At 38.5% G+C, this 21,194-nt stretch overlaps 1 protein-coding gene across 3 annotated transcripts in view; it reads left to right on the top strand.

Moving 5' to 3' along the window:
* Nucleotides 1–21,194, top strand: part of LOC149211835 (uncharacterized) — a 299,240-nt gene that overhangs the window by 251,439 nt on the left and 26,607 nt on the right. For all 3 annotated transcript variants that reach the window (XM_089391597.1, XM_089391595.1, XM_089391594.1), the window contains one exon: nucleotides 466–566. In XM_089391597.1, the coding sequence (XP_089247723.1) occupies nucleotides 466–566 (101 nt within the window). The remainder of the gene's footprint in view (nucleotides 1–465; nucleotides 567–21,194) is intronic.

Below are 21,194 nucleotides of genomic sequence, written 5' to 3'. Positions count from 1 at the left end.
TCTTCCAATAAATAAACCATTGCTCATTACATAGACTCAGCTAGCATTCAAAAGGCTCCAAGAATCTTGTAACTATGCCATGGAGGGAAAGGACTGTTAGTTTTGTAGAAACCCTCCGGCCTTTGTTTCGGATTCTATTCTTGTTCCCACTTTAGTTTCTAATGTCTATTTTCTGGTAAGATAGCTTTTATCTGGATATAAGCTTTTGTTAGAGAGTGTGGGGAGATTGGCTTGTAGCAATTTCATTATGTTTTTGTTTTTTTACTTTTATTTTTCCTTGTTTCCACTTGGTCTTCACTTACATAGTTCCTCTTAATATCCCTTCAATCTTGCTTTTATATTTTGTAAAATTAGTGATTTTAAGTACGATTTATATGTTTCTCATGAACTTGCATAATTACACTTGCAAGCTACATAGGATTGTTGTTTCTTTTCTTTGTGGATGACTGGGTAATGTGCTTGCAGGGTGGAAGCATCGATGATACTTAACCAACCAATTGAGTTCTTGAACACATCTGTATTGCATGAAAATCAAAACAAAGGCATACAAAGACTAGAAGATAAAGGTATTGTTAAAAGAGTAATCATTAATAAGAATATTATTCCTATTGCAGTGAATTTTTAGTTTTAGCTTCCAGAAATTTACTTCCTGTTGATTGTTATTTTTGGTTTATCACTACTTCCCTCACTATGTATACTTTCATCTATATCTTTGGAATATGACAAATGGTAAATGTGATTTTGATATTGAAAAAGGCTTCCTACCTAAAAATCAAATAGTAACAGTCTACTCTTTAGAAGTCAGATTGACTACATCTATATCCTGTTAGATACAACTGAATTTTTTTTACATGGTAGCAGTAATCAGTGTTATATAAAGCTTGGATGATTCATAACGAATATATTGGAGAAAGCGAATTTCTCAAACCATGAGAAGTGCTGAATATGGGCCACAACACAGCCTAAAAAATAATCTATTTTACCATGGTTCCTAATACCTATTACTCACTAAAATGGGTAACCCTATAGGAGAAAACTTTCCTCCTATTCTTCACATCCATCTGCCCAGCCCGCAGCCCCTGACAACCACCCGTAGCTGATGACATGCCACTTTATCTCGGCCACCTGCTTCAGCCATATGTTTTTCACCCATCCGCCAAGAGCACATGGATGAAGGTGGGCTTCCGATTAAAGGGTAATTGGCTCATTTTGCAATTGGGTGCTTATGCTTGCTTGTATTTGTTGGAAATACTGAGGGGTGGGGGGGAGGGGGTGAATCAATATTTCTTAGCAATTAGCACTTTAAATCTATTCAGAGCATTAGTTAATTTTCAATTATTATTGATGTTTATGCAGTGATAACAGTAAATAAAAAAACACAGTAGACAGGTATTTTAGGTGGAAAACTCCCTCTGGGTCAAAAATCACTGAATGCTTTTCTAATAAATTTTTTAATCGTCAGCTTCAACTGAAATGAAAGCAACAACTTCCTAGAATTCTAGAAAAACATTCTTTTCCAGCTCCCACTGGAAGGACGCCCCAATGCCCTGGTTTCTTCAGTAGTCAACTGAATGGATGCCCCAACATCTTAGACCAACCTACCACCCTGAAGTGTTCATAGGCTCCAACCTGTAGGCGACTTCATGCCTTTGCCTAGCACCTCCTTGCCACCCTGTAATTACTGAAATAAGAAAAAAATGTGGATTCCCGTACCAGGGACAACGATCCACGATACAATATGTTTACAATGATTTTGATTGTACACTCAATCACACTATAACCTGCACCCAATCATGACATCATCCCAACAGAGACTCCGATACCTCCCAATAATGCCTTTTCGACTCTAGGCAAATTGACTCTTCCAATGATGACACTTTTACAAATGACTCTTTTACAACTTTATAATGATGACTCTTTGACTTGACACTTCACAATATATGGATGACTGTCATGTCTTCAAAGGATGTCCTGCTGCAATGCTTTATTTGATTTGATACTTCTGCTCTTGATTTCTTGCTTGAAGTTGTACTTAAATCTTCTTCTAATTGCATGCAAAATTTTCCCGGCAAAACCAATGCCAAAACAAAACAAAACAAAATACCCTTCAACTTACCTCTGCCTACAAAACACATGTAAGTTCATAATAATGAATAAATACAAAATAAAATTACAATGCATACCTGATGTGTGCTTGTCACTTTTGTTGTTGACTTGTTGCAGTAGTAGACAAGACTCCCACTCTTGATATAGGCTTGGACTCTATGCAAGACTATATCCAAAATTGACCTAAAAATATATAATAAAAATTGATGACAGATCGTAGACTTGTGATGGACCAAGTTCTAAGTACAACAATGGAGACCATTCTATTAACTATGAACTTACAACATCATATAGATTTAGTGAACTTGGTGTAGCATCAAGACATTCAACTTACCTCTGCTTGCAAAACACATGTAAGTTCATAATAATGAATAAATACAAATTAAAGTTACAATGCATACCTGAAGTGTGCTTGTCACTTTTGTTGTTGACTTGTTGCAACAGTAGACAAAGACTCCCACTCTTGATATAGGATTGGACTCTATGCAAGACTATATCCAAAACTGACCTAAAATATATATAATAAAAACTGATGATAGACCCTAGACTTGTGATGGTCCAAGTTCTAGGTACAACAACAGAGACCATTCTATCAACTATGAACTTACAACATCATATAGATTTAGCAAACTTGGTGTAGCATACAATGTGTAGTATCAAGAATAGGACATCTGAAAAACTAATTGTGACATATAGAGACATAGAGATATAGCTGAGAAACTATATATACTTACGTTGTCCTGCAAAAACATATGTCAGAGATGATACTGAAAATTCAAATGTAAACACTAATTATACATACTTTGCTGTAGGAGACTTACCCTTGATTGTTGATGTGTGGTCCTTACTGCAGTGATCCTTAAACATGTTCTCGATATTGAATATGTTGTATCTATGTAATTTTAGATCTCCAGGGTCTGAAATTTCGTCCTGTGGTAGCCCTTTGAGTCCTCTTTCCGACCCCACTAGTCTGATCAAGATTGGATTCTTCAAGAAAGAGATGCCCAATCTCCCACGATGACATGATTATAGACTAGTTTAGTAGAGAGAACTTGTACGAAGTGCCACGTGTCACTGTTGCGACCTTTGACTCTAAAAACGCTACTCAACAAACTATAGTCCGACCTCTTTCTGTGACTATTTATGAAATTTGAATCTAATGCTCAGAGAGAAAGTTATGACGATTTTCGCAACGTCACCTGTTTGTCATGGAACCCAGGAGCATGCAAAAACCCTAACTTCCTCTGATCATATCTCCGACAATATAGCGAAACAAGATCTGAAATTCGGTCACAAGGTTCATGAAGATTTCGTCTCAAATGGGTTTTAATTTCAGCTTTGCAGAAAAACAGTTATAGCGAAAATGCCACGATGACCTGTTTGAAGCCACAACATCCCTACTAGAGGAGGATATGAGAGTCATTATTTATATGAATGTCTTGAGTTGAGAGGGTCCTCAACAAGTGAACGTTGGAGGGATTTTAGGAGCAAAAACATTTATTAATTATTGAATATTCAATGACCACAACCAATTATGAGTGCCATGCCACAACCCCATAGGGTTTGTCCTACTAACTGGGGTTACTAACTTCAAACATGAATATTTCTCAAACCGTGAAGAATTACTTGGCGTGCCATATATCCACGGAAACATCTCGACGAGTAGAATCCATCTAGAAGATCCTTGACTTAGAATAGAGTAATTTGTTAAGTCAAAATTCCCATGCAAGATCGGGGTAGCCCTTGGTGCTGCTTGGGTTGACAACCAATGATCAACATTATTTGGGCATTTGACATGGATTATGGAGTGCGTTGTCGCACAAAATGTCTAGGCACCGCAACAACGACTCAGATCGGGGGCTGTCACCCTGATCCCTAATCTCTCTGTTTAAGCTGTCTCCCTACAGCAGGCTAAGAGGGGTAGACCCTATGGAAAAGTGGAATGAAGAAGAACTAGTTGGGAACCAACCAGTTCGGGGGACACAGTGAAGCAATCAAGTACTTGATTAGATTTAGCAAGACTTATAGGATTTGATTAGATTTTAAAAGATTGATACTAGTGCCTTATGGAGTCAACAATCTTGCTAGGGAAATTAAGACCAAGTAATCAATTAGCAACAACTGCTTAGATGAATGACTATTTTATATGAAATGCAGATCATAAAACTAAAGTGAGATGCAAAAATTTTGGTTAATTTTAGTTACATGCCTATTTAAATGTGAACTTTTCAATCTTTTCTGTGTTGAGCCTGATTTCGTAGTAATTGGCAGAGAGAAGATCAGGAGAAGCACACTAAGGTGTGATTAATGATACCTCTCCTGAACTTCTAACATACCTGGTGCCTTTAGCGCTGCAGAGAGCTGTGGCTCTGGCGACTGCATGATCACCGTTTTAAGTATTATTAAAATAGGCTTCCCAAGAAAAGACAGATAGAGATCTATCTGTCTATCGACCAAGCTTATGCTTGGAAGTAAATTTTATTTATGCAAAGTTAACTTATATGCAAATGCACTGGAAGGTGAGATGAAGTTAGAGTCGAGAATGGGAAAACACTTATGCCGCAAAAGCTCTCAATTACCCAAATGAAATGCTTGCCTTTTTTTAGATGAAGACTTCGAAAATAAATCTTGAAGATACTATAGTTAAAACACTAGTGTATTTCAAATCTTCTTGATACAATTTAGCTTAAAGAGAACAAAAACAACTTTGCAATTTGATATCAATGTCAACAGATGCTCAAAAAAATATTCAGTTTATGAAACAAAGGATATGCATTTTATCACAATTCCATGACAGAGTACTTAATTTTCAGAAATTAATTTTTAGGACAATAGTAAGAAAAACTTTATGACAACAAAAATATGACAATGAAAACATTAAGCTATCAATGATATCTTTATTCCAAAAATTTACCGAATTTTTTTTCCAAACTTGCCCACATGAACTATCAGAAATTTTCACCCTGTTATGATGTGATTTCTGGATTATATCAGATCTGATATACTTATTACGACCAGCGATTAAAATATGAAATAAGCCTAATGATGAATGCCCAACTCAAGAAATTAATTCCTTAATGTATTAGACAACTTAAGAACTGATTTTAGGCTAACCCACATGAAATTTTTCCACTGTTATATTTCAGACTTTAGAAATAGAATTATTCAGAGATAATAGTGACCCAAAATGTAGATCTAGGCCAAATTCTTGATACACATCAAACATAAATGACTTATTAATGTATTTATCAATTTTTTAGTGAATTTCAAACCACTTAGATGTGTTTTTCACCACTATTAGAAAGGTATAGGACTGCTGTAGCAAATAGTGAGGAAAAAGGTGGTTTAGAGATCAAACCCTTAGGCCCTAGGCCTTGAAGATCACTTGCCCAAGTTGACCAAAATTTTTATATGCTTGAAACACAAATTTTTATCAAATTTTCTGCAAAATCCCACCAATGATTAGCTTCAGAAAATCAAATATTCAAATTAGAAATGGAGCAAGGGGAATCTAGGCCCAATAGAACTAGCATTGGGCTAGGAAAAGGTAGCTCTGGGCTTAGGAGCCCCAAAACTTGAAACCCTTGTTCTAAAAAAAGTTATTTTGCTTCAGACCTTCAAATTTATGCAAAATCTTTAATGGATGACCTTGTAAAAAGATTTGGGATAAGATATTGCCTTCCAGGGCCTAGATTTGTCTCAAAACCCCTAGATCTTCTTGAAAAATCTCAGATCTGAAGATTTAATTGGCTGATTTCTCAGATCTATTTCTGCAAACAATTTTTGAGCCCAGATCTTGCCCCTCTAGGTTCTAGATCTAGCTCAAATCTGAGGATTTACTTGGCTGATTTCTCAGATCTATTCTTGCAAACAATCTTTGAGCCAGATCTTGCCCTCCAGGGTCTAGATCTAGCTCAGATCTAAATATTTTCTCGGCTGATTTCTCAGAGCTATTCTTGCACAAATTAAAAGAGAAAAACCCAATACCCAATATGTACACAAATAGAAAAAATCCAAAAAACCCAAGTGTTAAAATTCAAAATTATGTTACAAAATTTCAGATCTACACAAGTAAATAATAGATCTACACAATTAATTTACAGATCTATACAAATAATTGACAAATCTATTAGATCTGAGGAGTATGAGTCCAACTCCCGCTCCCAGATATGATAATCTAAGACTCTTAATAGCCAGATCTATCAAAATTTCCACAAAATATTTAAAAGATTTTGAAATTTTAGAGAGGTACTAGCCCAAAAACACCATGTAGAAAAAAGATTATCGTTAGATAAATCCTGTGGCTTATATGAAGTAGGCTCTTCAGAAAATATGTGTTGAGAGTTGGCTGGTCAAACCAAGAACTATCCCCAAACGCTTAATGAGAACCTGAGAGATATTTTGCAAACACTAGATCAACCATCAAATCAAGTAGAGAAATAGAACACCAATAAAATTCTGAAGAAATAGAGATACCTGCTACCACTGTTTTAAAAACCAGCCGTTTCGACTCCGATTCGGCCGAGTTGGTCTGAGTCGTAGCCCAATTGGGTCGACTCAGCCTTTGAACCGTACCGCCGGCCGGGTTGTTACCGAGCCGACCAAGTTTGCTAATGACTCGACTGGCTCGATAACAGTGGACGGTCAAGTCACTTCAGCCACATTTTTTTTTGAAATTTCATTTTTGGGGACTCCCTGGGTTTCCCTAGGCATAAGGTTAGAAATACAATACAAAGATGCCCCATGGCATCATATGCGTTCAATATAGTGTACACTGAGCATTTGCCTGCATTCAACCAAATTTGTTGTTTCTCGAATGTGCCATGTCCAATTCTGCCTACGGTAGGACTTTTTTCTATCTGAAAATCAAGCTATTCGCGACCATCTAAAGCATCAAATTGCTTTCTCATTCTCTTTCTCTTGTGCTTTTTCTTTGTGGCACGCTGTATCACTAATGATGTGGCACATTCTGTTTCAAAACTCTTAGATGAAGTATGTAAGATATGCATGACATGTCTTTCTTCAGTTTGCATCTGCTCTGTCAAAAATGATGGATCAGTCAAATAGGTGTCATGAGTAATAACTTGACCTTCTTTAATTTCTTCTTTGACAATGTCATTCTTAGTTAAATCTTTGTTAATGGAGTTAGCCTCTTTCTCGGGATATTCACAATAAGATGGGACCTATGATTTCCTCTCTTCCAACCTCTTATGTAATGAACGCATTTCTCTGGCATGTCTAACTATTAACTTCGCTTGATTGAGTTCAGTTTTCACGAATCTTTCTTGTAGAGTGACATGATTAGCTTGCATAGCCTTTATTTGATTCTGAATAATGGACCTCTGATTAGAATGATTAACTTCCATTATTTTTAATCTGTTCTTGATGATATGTATTTCATTTGTATTTATGACACATGGTACCTGCTTTTCTTCTATGGCCAATAATCTATTCTGAAGAGATATTTGACCAACTTCCATGTCTTTTATAATTTTATCATTTTTTTCTTTCATGCCCATGAAATGGTTTTGCATATCGTTTATCTCTTTCTTATGATTTCCCTGCTGATTATTATAATCAAATCTCATGATGGTCATTTCTTCATCCATAGTTGACAACTTGTTCTGAATCGAACTTATTTTTTCCTGATAACTTGCTTCCATGGTAGTCACTTGATTTGAATGATTGAATTCCATGATTGTCATATTTTCCTCTAGGGCTAATAACTTGTTTTGCATAGAATTAATTTCCCTGTCATGATTAGCTTTCATGGTTTCCATTTCCTTAGCATGCTGACTTTGCATGCCGGTTACGTGATCAAAGTGTTTAATTTTCATGGTTTCCATATCTTTATCATGTTTTTCTAGTCAGGTGTATAAAGTTTTCATATCCTTGACGTAATCAATTACAAATTTTTCTTGATTAAGCTCCATATTTTTTACCAGCCGCATTAGTTCTTCTATAATTTGCTTATCATTTTCCTTTCATTGTCTACACTGATTTTACAACTTGTGCCTGTTTTCCCATTGTCATGGATTTGATCTGCAATGGTACAATTGGATGGCACATTCTGATATGGAGAATTGTCTTGAAATCTTTCATCGATCGCTGGATACTTCACAAGATCACTTTCATTCTATTGCATGATTTTAGGGTCACAAGGCGAGCTTGACAATGTCTTGTAAAGAAGCGAAAGAGTCTTCAGGACAATTTTTAAACCAATTCAAAGCATCACCCTTTAAAGGAAAGGCAAATAGACGCATTTTGACATCTTCATGATCATATTGGGGAGAACTACAATATATGAGCATTGTATGAGTAAACCTGCATAGATGCTTTCTAACAGCGACTGAATCACCACCCGAGAACAAAGACAATTTGTGAATGGCCACTTTCGGAATATCATGGAGAACATCAGTAAAATGACACGGGGTAAACGAATCATCCATGAGGAATTCCCTGAAGGAATAATGAGGGATCAAATGGATGATAGAGAGAGACCCTTGTTCAAGAAAATCAAGAGATCCACAAGAAGCGAGCTTCTATAGAAATTCTTGTAAGAAATGAAAGAAGTGGAGTTGCCACTTGAACATGAATGTAACTCTAAGATACAAAAGGCAAAAAACAACCAGATATAAGGGAGAGCTTCTTGTCTAAGAAATAATAAATGGAAGAAGTGGAGTTGCCACCCAAACAAGGAACGAAACGAAATGTCTAGGTGCTAAAGGTGCAGATGCAACAACTAATGAGATGGCGAAACATAGGGCGATGAAAAGATCAAATGACGCTATGAGTTAATCTTCGGATTCTAGTCCAGTGAGACCTCCCCTAATGCCCTAATGGGTATAAGAGGGGAACTAATCGAGAAGCCCTGATTGACATAATTTAGTTCCATGTATCCCTATTCCATGCTTACCACTTTCCATCATACGTTACAAGCCCTTAGCTCGAATCCACTCTTTGGGTTCAACTGACCATTGGTTCTATAGGATTTGGCACCCATACATCCTCATATCTTGGTAGGGCTTGGAACTTTGCCTTGGGAGGTTGATGTAGCTAAAAGAAAAGGGAAGAGCATATCATGACCACAAAACAAAATCAAAAGAATATGAAAATGCAAAAGATGGATACAAATTAGTGTGTGGGCAAAAGCACAAAATGAGCTTTACCTCACTCATTATGGCCATCACCTAGTTCTCGAGCACATGTTGCTCCTCCACATCATGAAAAGGAACCGTTGCATGTCCCAACCCTAATGGGCAATGGGATGCCTCATCATTAAGGGATAATACAACTGCTATACATCATACTATGGTTGTGGGGGAGAGCTCCCCCTCCCCCCCACGTCCCCTCTTCGAATTCACGCTTTGGTTGGGATCTATTCTGGGGCTAGTCGGGAGCACTCTCTTGAAGAGGGAGCGATTTTGGGAGTGCGTTGCCTGCAAAAAAAAATGCTACCTAGTTTTCGAGAGCGTTTAGGGAGCGGTTGGGAGTGTTACGTACGCTCCGGGACCAATTTTTAAGAAGAGGGAGCGGTCGGGGAGCAATCGTTGCTGATTGCTCCCCCCTCTTAAAAAGCTCTCCCATCCAGCGCTGAAAAAAAGGCTGCGCGATCAAGAGGGAGGTGCGATAACTGGTGACAAAGAGGGAAAGGAAAGGGAGGGAAAGGGGAGGGCGAGAAGGACAAATAGACCCTTTCCCCTCCCATTATTCATTTCATCCATTGGAGAGCAAGAGGAGAAAGAGAGTTTGGAGCTTGGAGAGAGGAGCTTGGTGAGTGGAAGAGAGAGGAGCTTGGAGGAGCTTGCAAGGGGAGATTGGAGCTTGGGATTGAAGGCCAAAGAGGTAAGATATACACTCTACTCTAGCATTTTTTTTTTTTTTTTTTTTTATGTTCATTGCTAAATAAATGTTTTTTTTCTCTATTTCCCATTCCCATTCCCATTCCTCCATTTTGTTGCATATTCAAAACTTCAAAGTTCAAACATCATGGTTATATGGCTTGACATTTTCTTCTTTTTGGTTCCTTTTTTGGTTATTATGGTGTTGGAGAGTAGGAGGGTTGATAATGAAGAAGATGATGAAGAAGAGGGTTATAATCGATTTGATGAAAACCCTAGAGAGGAGTACCTTGGTGAGGAGGAAGTGAGTGAACATGATTCAACCAAAAAAATTAAACACGACCAAACCCCATTGTGGAAATATGTTTCTAGGCTTGAACGATGGAAAGGGGGTGGAACCACTAAATTTGAATGCCCCCATTGCAACAAAACTTACACAAGTTCATACACCTGTGCGACAAGGCACCTTTGCAGGAAAAGGCCATGGGATGAAGATAAACAATAGGAATCAAAACTTGTGCAAGTGTTTCAGCAATAGATAGAGGAAAATACATAAGGGAAGAGGAGGAAGGCCAATACAAATCTAAGAATCAAAGGGTTTCTTTGAACATAGCTCACAATCACATGAACATGCACAAAGAACTCCTTCAACATCCTTCCATGGTAGTGGATATGGAGACACAGGACCAAACATCTCTTTAGGGCATAGAACCATATCACATTTCCTTGATGAAGGGTGTAGGAATGATGTGGATCAATGTTACTTGGGAGCGGGAGCGACCATTTTCAGAAGCTCCCGATTTGGGAGCGAATCTCGGAGCGATTTTTTAAAAATATATATATTTTTTATATTTTCTAATTTTTGATACATATATGTCAACAAAAACATGTAGAATGATGAATTAGATATAAAAAAACATAAAAAAACATAGATTGATCATTGAACCATATCACATCAATCATCTAGAAATTATAATCTTCATCAACCATGTCCACAAGTTAGTAAAACACATTACAACTGCAACATATTGAGTCTCATGAATCATGATTCATCAAATTCAATCTTAAAGTTTCAACTTCAAGCTTTCAAAATTGAAAATTCAATATATAACATTTATCATCATTGATCACCAAAGTTGTACTTGTAAGCTAAGTTTAACCATTACAAGAAGTAATATCTTAGATATTTCTAAGTCCTAACTTCTAACTGTTAACATGAAATGAAATGTTATAAAATGAAACATGAATAATGAAATGAAATGAAACAACTTTAGTCTTTCACGAAGCATCATATTCATAATTCACAATCATTACCAATGAGTTATAATTGCCAACTTCAAACTTCGAATTTTCATTGTCACAGTGATATATTGTTTACAAAAAATATCATTATGATATGAAAGAGTCAAGAGTCAAGAGTCAAGGACTCAAGACTCAACAGTTATGAAAACTAATAGAAACTAAAAAAGACAAGTAAATCTACATGTGGCCCTTGCCACGAGAGTCTGCAGGAGTATAAGCAGGTCGTGGTGGTCTTCTAGGAGTCTCCCGCACAGACCAACGACTAGAACTAGAAGGGACATGCCCTCCACATGAGGGTGTAGATGGAGGTGGCGACAACAAATGAACAAGACTCGGACCTCGAGCACTGCTATTGGATGGTGGAGGTGGAGGTGGCATGGCTGCTGCAGCTGCAGCTGCTTCATCTTCATCCCTTATAAGTTCCTCTTCCAGTTCTTCAAGATGCACTATACCATTCTCCAAATTGTTATCCTCTGGGTGATTATCCCAAATTTTATATGTGGGATCCTCATAAGCCCGATCACAGTAATGACTCAACAACCTCAAGTTGTAGTGCACATAAACCAAGCTTTTTGCTCGGTTTTCATTGAGTCTGTTTCTTTTCACATTGTGTATGAAGCTGTAGGTGCTCCAACACCTCTTTGCAGAAGAAGTATTCACAACCTGTGATAGAACTTTTTTTGCCAATTTTGGCAAAAGTCCATGGCCCCCATATGTTTCCCACCATGTGAGAGCATCAAATCTGTCTCTGTCTTCCATTGCATGGAAGGTACCAAACAAACCAGTGCCACTGAAGTATTTGCCTATTTCAAGGCGCACAACTGCACATTCCTCCTTGTCAGGTATCAACTTTTCTAATGCTTGAAAATATCCACTAGTTACCTCTGCATCTAAATGGGGTTTGGTCCTAATCCCACCCATTAGTGTAGGTTGGCCCAACCAAGATGTAGAGTAGTATTTTGGCGTAAGGATATACGCCAAGCAATGTAGTGGAAGATTAAGTCTATTCCACCGTTCACACACACAATCATGAATCAGTTTGTACAAGTCGAGATCTCTGTTATGAACAATATCTTTTATTTGCCCCAACATGGTATCCATCTGCTCATACACCTCGCCAATCACTGGTTTGTCTGTATCTGTAAACTGAATCATGTGATAAATGGGCTTGGTGAAATCCAATACTTGCCTCACAGTTGTCCAAAACTGACCATCAAGAGCGCCCTCCTCCACCAGTTCAAAACCTCGCCTGTCAGCTGCATTTGTAGTCCTTTCCTTTAATACCTGCCAATGTGGATTTGATACCATGCTAGCCAATGACTCTCTTACCTTCAAAAGGTGCCTGAAGGTGAGGTAATAGCTACCAAATCTGGTCTTCGCAATCTTCAACAACTTTAATCTCGAGTGATTGCGGAAAAGGCCATGGGTATTGCTATGATTTGTAATAAATTTTATCATTTGTTTTCCTTTCTTGTACAAATCACCAATCCATTTGTATTGTGCATTTTTGTTCTTGACAACATCATGCATCAGAAGGTTCAATGTGTGAACCAAACATCCAGACCAAAATATGTTGGGGTACTTATCCTCAATAATTGCTCCCGCTGCCTTACAATTAGGAGCATTATCAGTGATGACTTGGATGACATTGTATGGCCCAATACGGTCAATTGTTTCAAGTAATGCTTATGCAATGTTGATGGCGGTCCTGAATAATCATGTGCAGTTAGAAAGATGGCACCACTAACAGACACAGCAAGAACACTTATCAATGACTTGCCTTTTACATTTGTCCATCTATCAAATACAATGGACACCCCATGGTCAGTCCAAGAACTTGTCATTCTATTCAAAAATGTGATATTTTTGCTTTTTCATGATCAAGTCCAACGGTTCTTGCCTTGTCATACCCAGGGCTCTTGTATCCTTTAGGGGCATCATTTATGGCAGAAACCATTTTGTGCCAATAAGGTGAGCGAAGAACATTGAATGGTATCCCACATGCATAGAGAAACCTATAAACCTTTGAATCCACATCGTTCCTACACCCCTCATCAAGGAAATCTGATATGGTTCTACGCCTTAAAGCTGATGACCCTGTGCCTCCATATCCACTACCTTGGGAGGATGCTGAAGGAGTTCTTTGTGCTTGTGATTGTGAGGTTGGTTCAAAGAAACGCCTTCATTTTTTTGATTTGTATTGGGCTTCCTCCTCTTCCCTTATGTATTTGGCTCTATCCACTGCTGACACCACTGGACAAGTTTTGATTCCTATTTGTTTGTCTCCATCCCATGGCCTTTTCCCGCATAGGTGTTTTCTGGCACGGGTATATGAACTTGTGTAATCATTGTTGCAATGGGGGCAATGAAATTTAGTGGTTCCACCCCGTCACCCTGCTTCAGGCCTGTTAACATATCTCCACAATGGGGTTTGGTCTTGTTTAGTTTTTTGAGAGTCATGTTCACCCTCCTCCAGCTCCTCCTCACCGGGTTTTCATCAAATCCACTTTCTCCAACTTCTTCATCCCCCTCTTCATTTTGGCCCCTCCATTTCCTACTCTCCAGCACCATAATAACCATAAAAGGGACCAAGAAGAGGAAAATGCCAAGAAATATAGCGAGGTCCATGATGTTTGATATTTGTAGGCTTTTGAATCTGCAAATTAATTTAATTTAGTTAGATTAATTAATTTAATTTATTAATTTAATTTAGATTTACGATTTTTTTACTAAATATAGTTAATAAACTAAATAAACTAAATTACTACCTAATTAAATTAAACTAAGTAAACTAACTAAATTACTAAGTTACTTACCTTTTTGCACTATTGCTCCTTGCTCGGCGCTTGCTCCTCGCTTCTCCTCGCTCCTTTGCTCTTGCTCTCCTTTGCTCTTGTTCTCATTCAAGTGATAATGAAATATTTTTGGCCCCATTGTGTTTTTAAAACATAAATTTTTTTTTTTAAATTTGATTTTTTTTTTGGCGTCCGCGATTTTTTTTTTTTTTTTTTTCCGTCGGATCACTCCCGTCGTCGCCCGAATCGCTCTCGGAGCGAAAATTTAAAGCTTGGGAGCGATTAGGAGCGATCGCTCCCCGATCGCTCCCGAGCTGTAATTTTCGCTCCTGGAGCGACGGGAGCGACGCTCTCGATATTGCTCCCGATTTTGGCAGGGAGCGGAAATTTTTTTATTGGGAGCGCGCTCCCGACCCGCTCCCGCCTGGAGCGCGGATTGGGAGCGGGAGCGGGGGGGAGCTCTCCTCCGCAACTCTGATGTGGATTCAAAAATTTACTGGTTTCTCTATGCATGTGGGATGCCATTCAATGTTCTTTGCTCACTTTATTGGCATGAAATGATTTCTGCCGTAAATGAAGCCCCTAAAGGATACAAGAGCCCTGGGTATGACAAGGCTAGAACCGTTGGACTTGATTATGAAAAAGCAAAAATATCACTTTCTTTGAGTAGAATGACAAATTCTTGGATTGATTACTTAGATAAGCTCAAGACCGACATCAACATTGCAGAACCATTACTTGAAACAATTGAACATATTGGGCCATATAATGTCATACAAGTCATCACTGATAATGCTACTAATTGTAAGGCAACATGAGAAATTATTGAGGATAAATAGCCCAACATATTTTGGTCTAGGTGTTTGGTTCACACAATGAACCTTTTGATGCATGATATTATTAAGAACAAAAACCAACAATACAAATGGATTTGTGCTTTGTATCAGAGAGGCAAACAAATGATAAAATTTATTAGAAATCATAGCAATACGCATGGGCTTTTCTGCAGTCACTCAAGATTGGAACTTTTGAAGATTGCGAAGACTAGATTTGCTAGCTATTACCTCACCTTCAGGTGCCTTTTGAAGGTAAGAGAGTCATTGGCTAGAATGGTATCAAGTCCACATTGGCAGGTATTAAAGGAAAGGGCTACAAATGCTGCTGACAAGAAAGGTTTTGAACAAGTGGAGGAGACCACTCTTGATGGTTTGTTTTGGGCACTAGTGAGGCAAGTATTGGAATTCACCAAGCCCATTTATAACATGTTTCGTTTTGCAGATACAGATAAACCAGTGATTGGGGAGGTGTATGAGCATATTGATACCATGTTGGGGCAAATAAAAGATATTTTTCAGAAAGATGATTCCAACTTGTATACACTGATTCACAATTGTGTGTGTACATGGTGGAATAAACTTAATGTTCCACTACATGCCTTGGCATGTATCCTTATGCAAAAATACTACTCTCCATCTTGGTTAGGCCAACCTGTACCTGGGGTGGAGTTAGGGTCAAAACCCATACAAATCCAGAGGTATCTATAGGATATATGCAAGTATTAGTCATGTTGGTACCTGACAGGGAAGAGTGTGCTAATCCGGGTCTTGAATTAGGCAGATACTTCAATTGCACTGTTTTGTTTGGTTCTTTCCATGCAATGGAAGATAGAGACAAATTTAATGCTTTCACATGGTGGGAAGCATATGGCGGCATGGAACTTTTGCCAAAATTGGCAAAAAAGGTTCTCTCATAGGTTGTAAATACTTATTCTGCAGAAAGGTGTTGGAGCACCTACAACTTCATACATAATGTGAGAAGAAACAAACTGAATGAAAATCGTGCATAAAGCTTGGTTTATGTGCACTACAAGTTGAGGTTGTTGAGTCATTATTGTGATCGGGCTTATGAGGATCCAACATATAAAATTTGGGGCTACCACCCAGAGGATGATGATTTGGAGGATGGCACTATACATCTTGAAGAACTGGAAGCAAAACTTACGAGAGATGAAGATGAAGCAACAACAACCATACCACCCCCACCATCCAGTAGCAGTGCCAATGCTTTAGTTCCAAGTATTGTTCCTTTGCTATCGCCATCTCCATGTACATCCTCACGTGGAGGGCATGTGCCTTTTGGTTCCAGTCATGCGACTGTGCAGGAGGAGACTCCTAGAAGACCACCAGGGCCTACTCAGAAATTAGACATTTCTCGTGGGGGCAAGAGGAAGCTGTAGATAATATATTTACTTGTCATTTCTAGTTTCAAGTAGTTTTAATAATTGTTGACTCTTTCATATTTATTATGATATTTTTTATAAACAATATATGACAATTTAAGTTTGAAGTTTAAAGTTGGCAATTATAACTCATTGGTAATGAATTATGAATATGATGCTTCGTGAAGGTTGAAAGTTGTTTCATCTCATTTCATTTCACGTTAGATATTCATTGTTGTAATGGTTACACTTAGCTTACAAGTACAACTTTGGTGATCAATTATGATTAATGTTATATATTGAATTTTGAAAGCTTGAAACTTTAAGATTGATGAATTATGAGACTCAATATGTTGTATTTTACTAACTTGTGGATGTGGTTGATGAAGATTATAACTCTTAGATGATTGTTGTTATATGGTTCAATCTATGTTTTTTATGCTTTTTATATCTAATTCATCATTCTACATGCTTTTGTTGACATATATGCATCAAAATATAAAAAAATATATGTTATATAAAAAATCACTCTCAGAATTGCTCCCAAATCAAGAGCTTCTGAAAATGATGCTCCCGCTCCTGCTCCCAAGTAACCTTGCATCATACAAAACAAACTCTAACCCTTTGAGCCACGAGTAGTGATACATGGAAAAATGAAGAAAAAGTAAAAGGCACACAAGAGGGGTGGAAAAAGAAAAGATGAGCTTGTAACCCATGCACCCACGATTGCTCCCTCTTCATATCTTTATAGTCAAGATGAGGAGGTCCATCATGCTGGTCCCTTTGACCATGGCACTTGGCCATGGAGTCTTCTCCATTAAGTTATTACTATTCACTAACACCTATTAATTGAAGGGTGGACTGAGGAAATTTTACTTCCCCTTAGGGGGTTGTAAATAGTTGTTGGAATTTCCATGCACTCTAGGTCTGGTCTTATGCCCTGGCTACGAACACAACCACACTAGAGATGCCCAACTTTAAAGTACTTTTTGCAACAGAACATAACAATAGAGAAATCAATAACAATATACAAGAATTTATGGCCTAAACACGTTCCTTATTTGTCCATTAAAAGGAAAACCATAGGGCTCTCGTACCAGGGATTATGGTCGTTTAAATCCCTATACAAATGCCAAATATAATACAAAATACAATACAAAGTACCTAGGATGAGGGTAAGTCCTTTTTGTTGAAGAATGAAGGGCATTGGTGTTTGTTAGGATTCTTCACTGCTTGATAACAATTTGTGATGCACTTTTACTGTTATCTTAGCATGATCTTCTTCTTATTATTATAGTGTGTGTTTCATCAAACTACTATCAAGATAAAAAAGACAATAACACAAATGTTGGCTCTCTGCGAGGGCCAAAACCTGTCTTTCTTAGAGAGGAAAACCCTTCGGTAAGTTTCTCTTATTGAAGCTTCTTTATTGACTAATGCCAAACCCTAGACCCTTGACTAGGATGTCGTCCAAGCACAAGTCAAGTCCTTCCTCTTTTCTGCAATATGTTCCCTGCACATAAACTTCCTTTTTCTGACACTTTGCTCCCCAATACTTCGTCCTCCTTCTTTGTTGCTTTTCTAGAGATAGACCTTCCTTATGTGAACTTTTTGATGAGATATGTTTCTTCTTCTCTTAGAGATGTTCTCTACTTAAGGAGACACCCTTCTCTTGATTCAACGAGATACTTCTTAAGATATGTCTTCACACTGAAGTGACTGTACAACAACCCTAATTTTCCCATGTGTGGATGGTTGCCTTTGAGAATAAGTATCTTTTTATCTTCGATAGAGAGAGGGACTTCTTCGCTTGACTTGAGAGGCCTTGTAAGCCTAGTAACTAGCCCAAACACCAACGGAACTTGAATTGTGATACTACTGTTGTTGTACCCGTAATATGTCCTACTTCTCTTCATACGTGTGACTGTTTCTAGCCCTAGAAACAGGCCTCTACCGTCGATGATCTTCCTCCTTCCTTCGCTGCACTTTTGGGGACCCTTTTTGGCTTGCTTCTCCTTCCTTTTCTCGGCTTACCTCTTCGCTAATTTCAGAGCTTGCTTCTTTGACTTTATGAGGGAGTGGACAACCTCTATATATAGAGGACTGTACCTCCTCTAGGCTGACATTAGGCCGACATTTTGCCTTTAGGCCGACTTGATCATATCTTCATTATTTTCATCATTTTGCTTCTTTTGGAGGACATTGCTACATCGAGAGGACTTGCACTTGTCTTGGAGGTATTCCTTTGACCTTATACATAGTGTAACATGCCCTCTAAGGGTCTTACATAAATACATTGACCTTTTGACTTCCTAGAAGCACTTAACCATGTGCTTGACCTACTTCAATGAGCAAGAAACTCATTGACAAATAATATAAAAATAATTTCTCTTTTCTTGAATAAATACAAAATGTCAAAATTACATTTATGAAGACCAAACCTAGTTACACTTTCTGCAACACTTTTAGCCCACATCTACCCTTGATCCTGGCTATCGTTTGCCACCAAACTCTTCAACTGTTTGCTGCAACACAAAGTAAACCCCTTGCCCTCCTTCTATTGCTCAAATAACTCTCTTTTGTTTCATACTCAACCTGACAGACTTAGCACAACCTCCACCAGCAACTCCTTGCCTTGGGATGCTCCTTTAGCCCTCAATCCACTAATGTTAAGCCCTTATATACCTTAGCCAATCTTCCTTGATGTCTTGTTCAGCCATCAGTCAGGTTGTTCTAGGCCTGCAACCTCCACAACAGCCTTAACCAACCTCTCTCTAAGTTTTGTTCAGCCCCTAGTCAGCTCTGAATTGTGGAATGTCCACGAATGCAATTAATTGGAGATTTATCTTCTAACTGTTAACAATTTATTTGTCTTCTGAATTAATATTCAACAAATATAGATAAATTCACAATTGCATTGTTCACAATAAAAAACTTTGTGGAGATATAAAATACAAAACTGAGAAATAGATGCACACACACAAAAATTGACACCATTGTTTTTGGACAATTGTCCCTGGAAAAACCATGAAGGGAAAACCAATGCAACAGATGAGGGTTTTATTATTATCTTCAACAAATTCAAGAGTATAATGAATCTTCCTGTTAAATTGGCAAGGCTCTGCAATTGATTTGGCCTCTCCCAGCCTGCGCGCACCCTCCTTGGCCACTCGCATTGCAGCCCAGAATTGCGAACTTACTGGTTGAATAAATCCGTACAACCTTGGAAATGCCTCCAGGTGAGACGTCTAGCCTCCCTCTGCCTCTGTAACCGACTTGCTCTGTCTCCGGGACCCTAATCTGACAACTAGCAACTGAAACGTTGTTCCTTCTGCAACTCACACTAGGGTTTCTGGCTAAGTCACACTGTTGTATTCGACCTCCTCAGCAGGCAATTTGACATCCCTCTTTCATGTCTCTCGGACATTGGAAATCATGATGAAATTTTCCTCTCGAATCTCTGCTCCCAAATCTCTGTTGATCCCTCGCTCTAATGCTTCCCTATCTTCCACTGTGCCCTTGTTGAATACCTGCAACTGGGTAGTCAAATTGCTCAACTCATACCTGATGCCATCTCCAAGCCCTTTGACTTGCTCTTATGATCTCTTGTTGGAGTCTCAATGGTCACAATTACATCTCAATTTGTTGATTTGGGGTGGCATCTGATGTGCTCTAGCCATGAAAATTGGTGGAGAGGCTAAAGCACATGAGATCTCCAAGGCTCAGAAATGGTTTGGGGAAATTCCACTCAATTAGAGAGATATTAAAATAATTAATATTTTTAATGGGTTCCTAAGTCTAAACTTAGGAAAAAAAATATTAATGGGTATTAATATAAAACTGGGTGAGAAGGTTCTAAATGACACGGATTAAGCCAAATCTAATTTTAGCCGTTGATTAGTGTTAAAATTGGAAACTAGGGCCAAACTCCATGTGTGTCATCCTATTTATGGCAGCTGATATTTTTCTTGGATCCCTCTCATCGAGAGGTGTAGGATTGATCTAAAGATCATCTGATTTTGATAAGTATTCATGGAGTTATGAATTTATTTGTGTTATAAGACAATTCGTCAAGGTCGGGCAACAACCAAATAAACTCCACATGTGCTCAACGTTTTAGTATAAAAGGAGATGACTTGAGAGTCATTTCACACACACTTCACTCTTGATTTCTCTCCACTTGTTCTGGGTTTTACTGTGAGAGAAATCTAGGAGGAAGTAGCCCTAAGACGCAGGAGGGAAGGAGGCCTACACGCTGCCCTCTACAAGCCCTAGATGCAGTCCTAGATGATCTACACAGTCCTAAGAACGATGCCCTAATACTGTCCTAACCTAGAGGACGCAGTCATGAAGAGATGCCCTATCCTCCACGCTGTCTCAAGGGTAACCTAACCGTAGTCAAGAAAAGGATATACGCTGCCTAAATAGATCCTAGCCACAACAAAGTCATGGGTCTTTTGGAGGACCGAGCTGCTGTTAGGAGGGTCGAGGAGCTGGCTAGAAGGCCACAATACAAGGTCTACTTCAGCAAAGGAGAGGGGATGTTAAGGTCACCCCTGTGACTGTTTGAAGAGGTAGCAAGGTCTGTGTGAAGGGATGATTAAAACGCAGGCATGTAAGTATTGTTTTGATGGTCAAAACAACCCTATACATGGAGCTGTAGGTGTCCTCAAACAACGAGGTTACTTACCTTTTAAAGAAAGGGAGGCCGCATAATTCAGGGTGGATTATGGCATGATCGTTGGGCTGCTGTAGGTTATAGGAGGATGCCCTAACCAGTGACCGAACTCTGTCCATGAACATCAATACATAGGTATGTGTGTTCTCCATTAATGACTTGTGTTGGGTCCATGATTTTGGATCATTTTGGATGGGATGTCCTTGCAACCTGTAGTAACCAAAGTGGAGGGGCAGACTTGGTGGTTAGATGCC

This window comes from Pinus tabuliformis, chromosome 1_1, assembly GCF_031772625.1.
Source record: "Pinus tabuliformis cultivar Carrire ecotype Pingquan chromosome 1_1, CPIR1, whole genome shotgun sequence".
Lineage (NCBI taxonomy): Eukaryota > Viridiplantae > Streptophyta > Pinopsida > Pinales > Pinaceae > Pinus > Pinus tabuliformis.
This window is presented reverse-complemented; position numbering and strand designations above follow the sequence as displayed.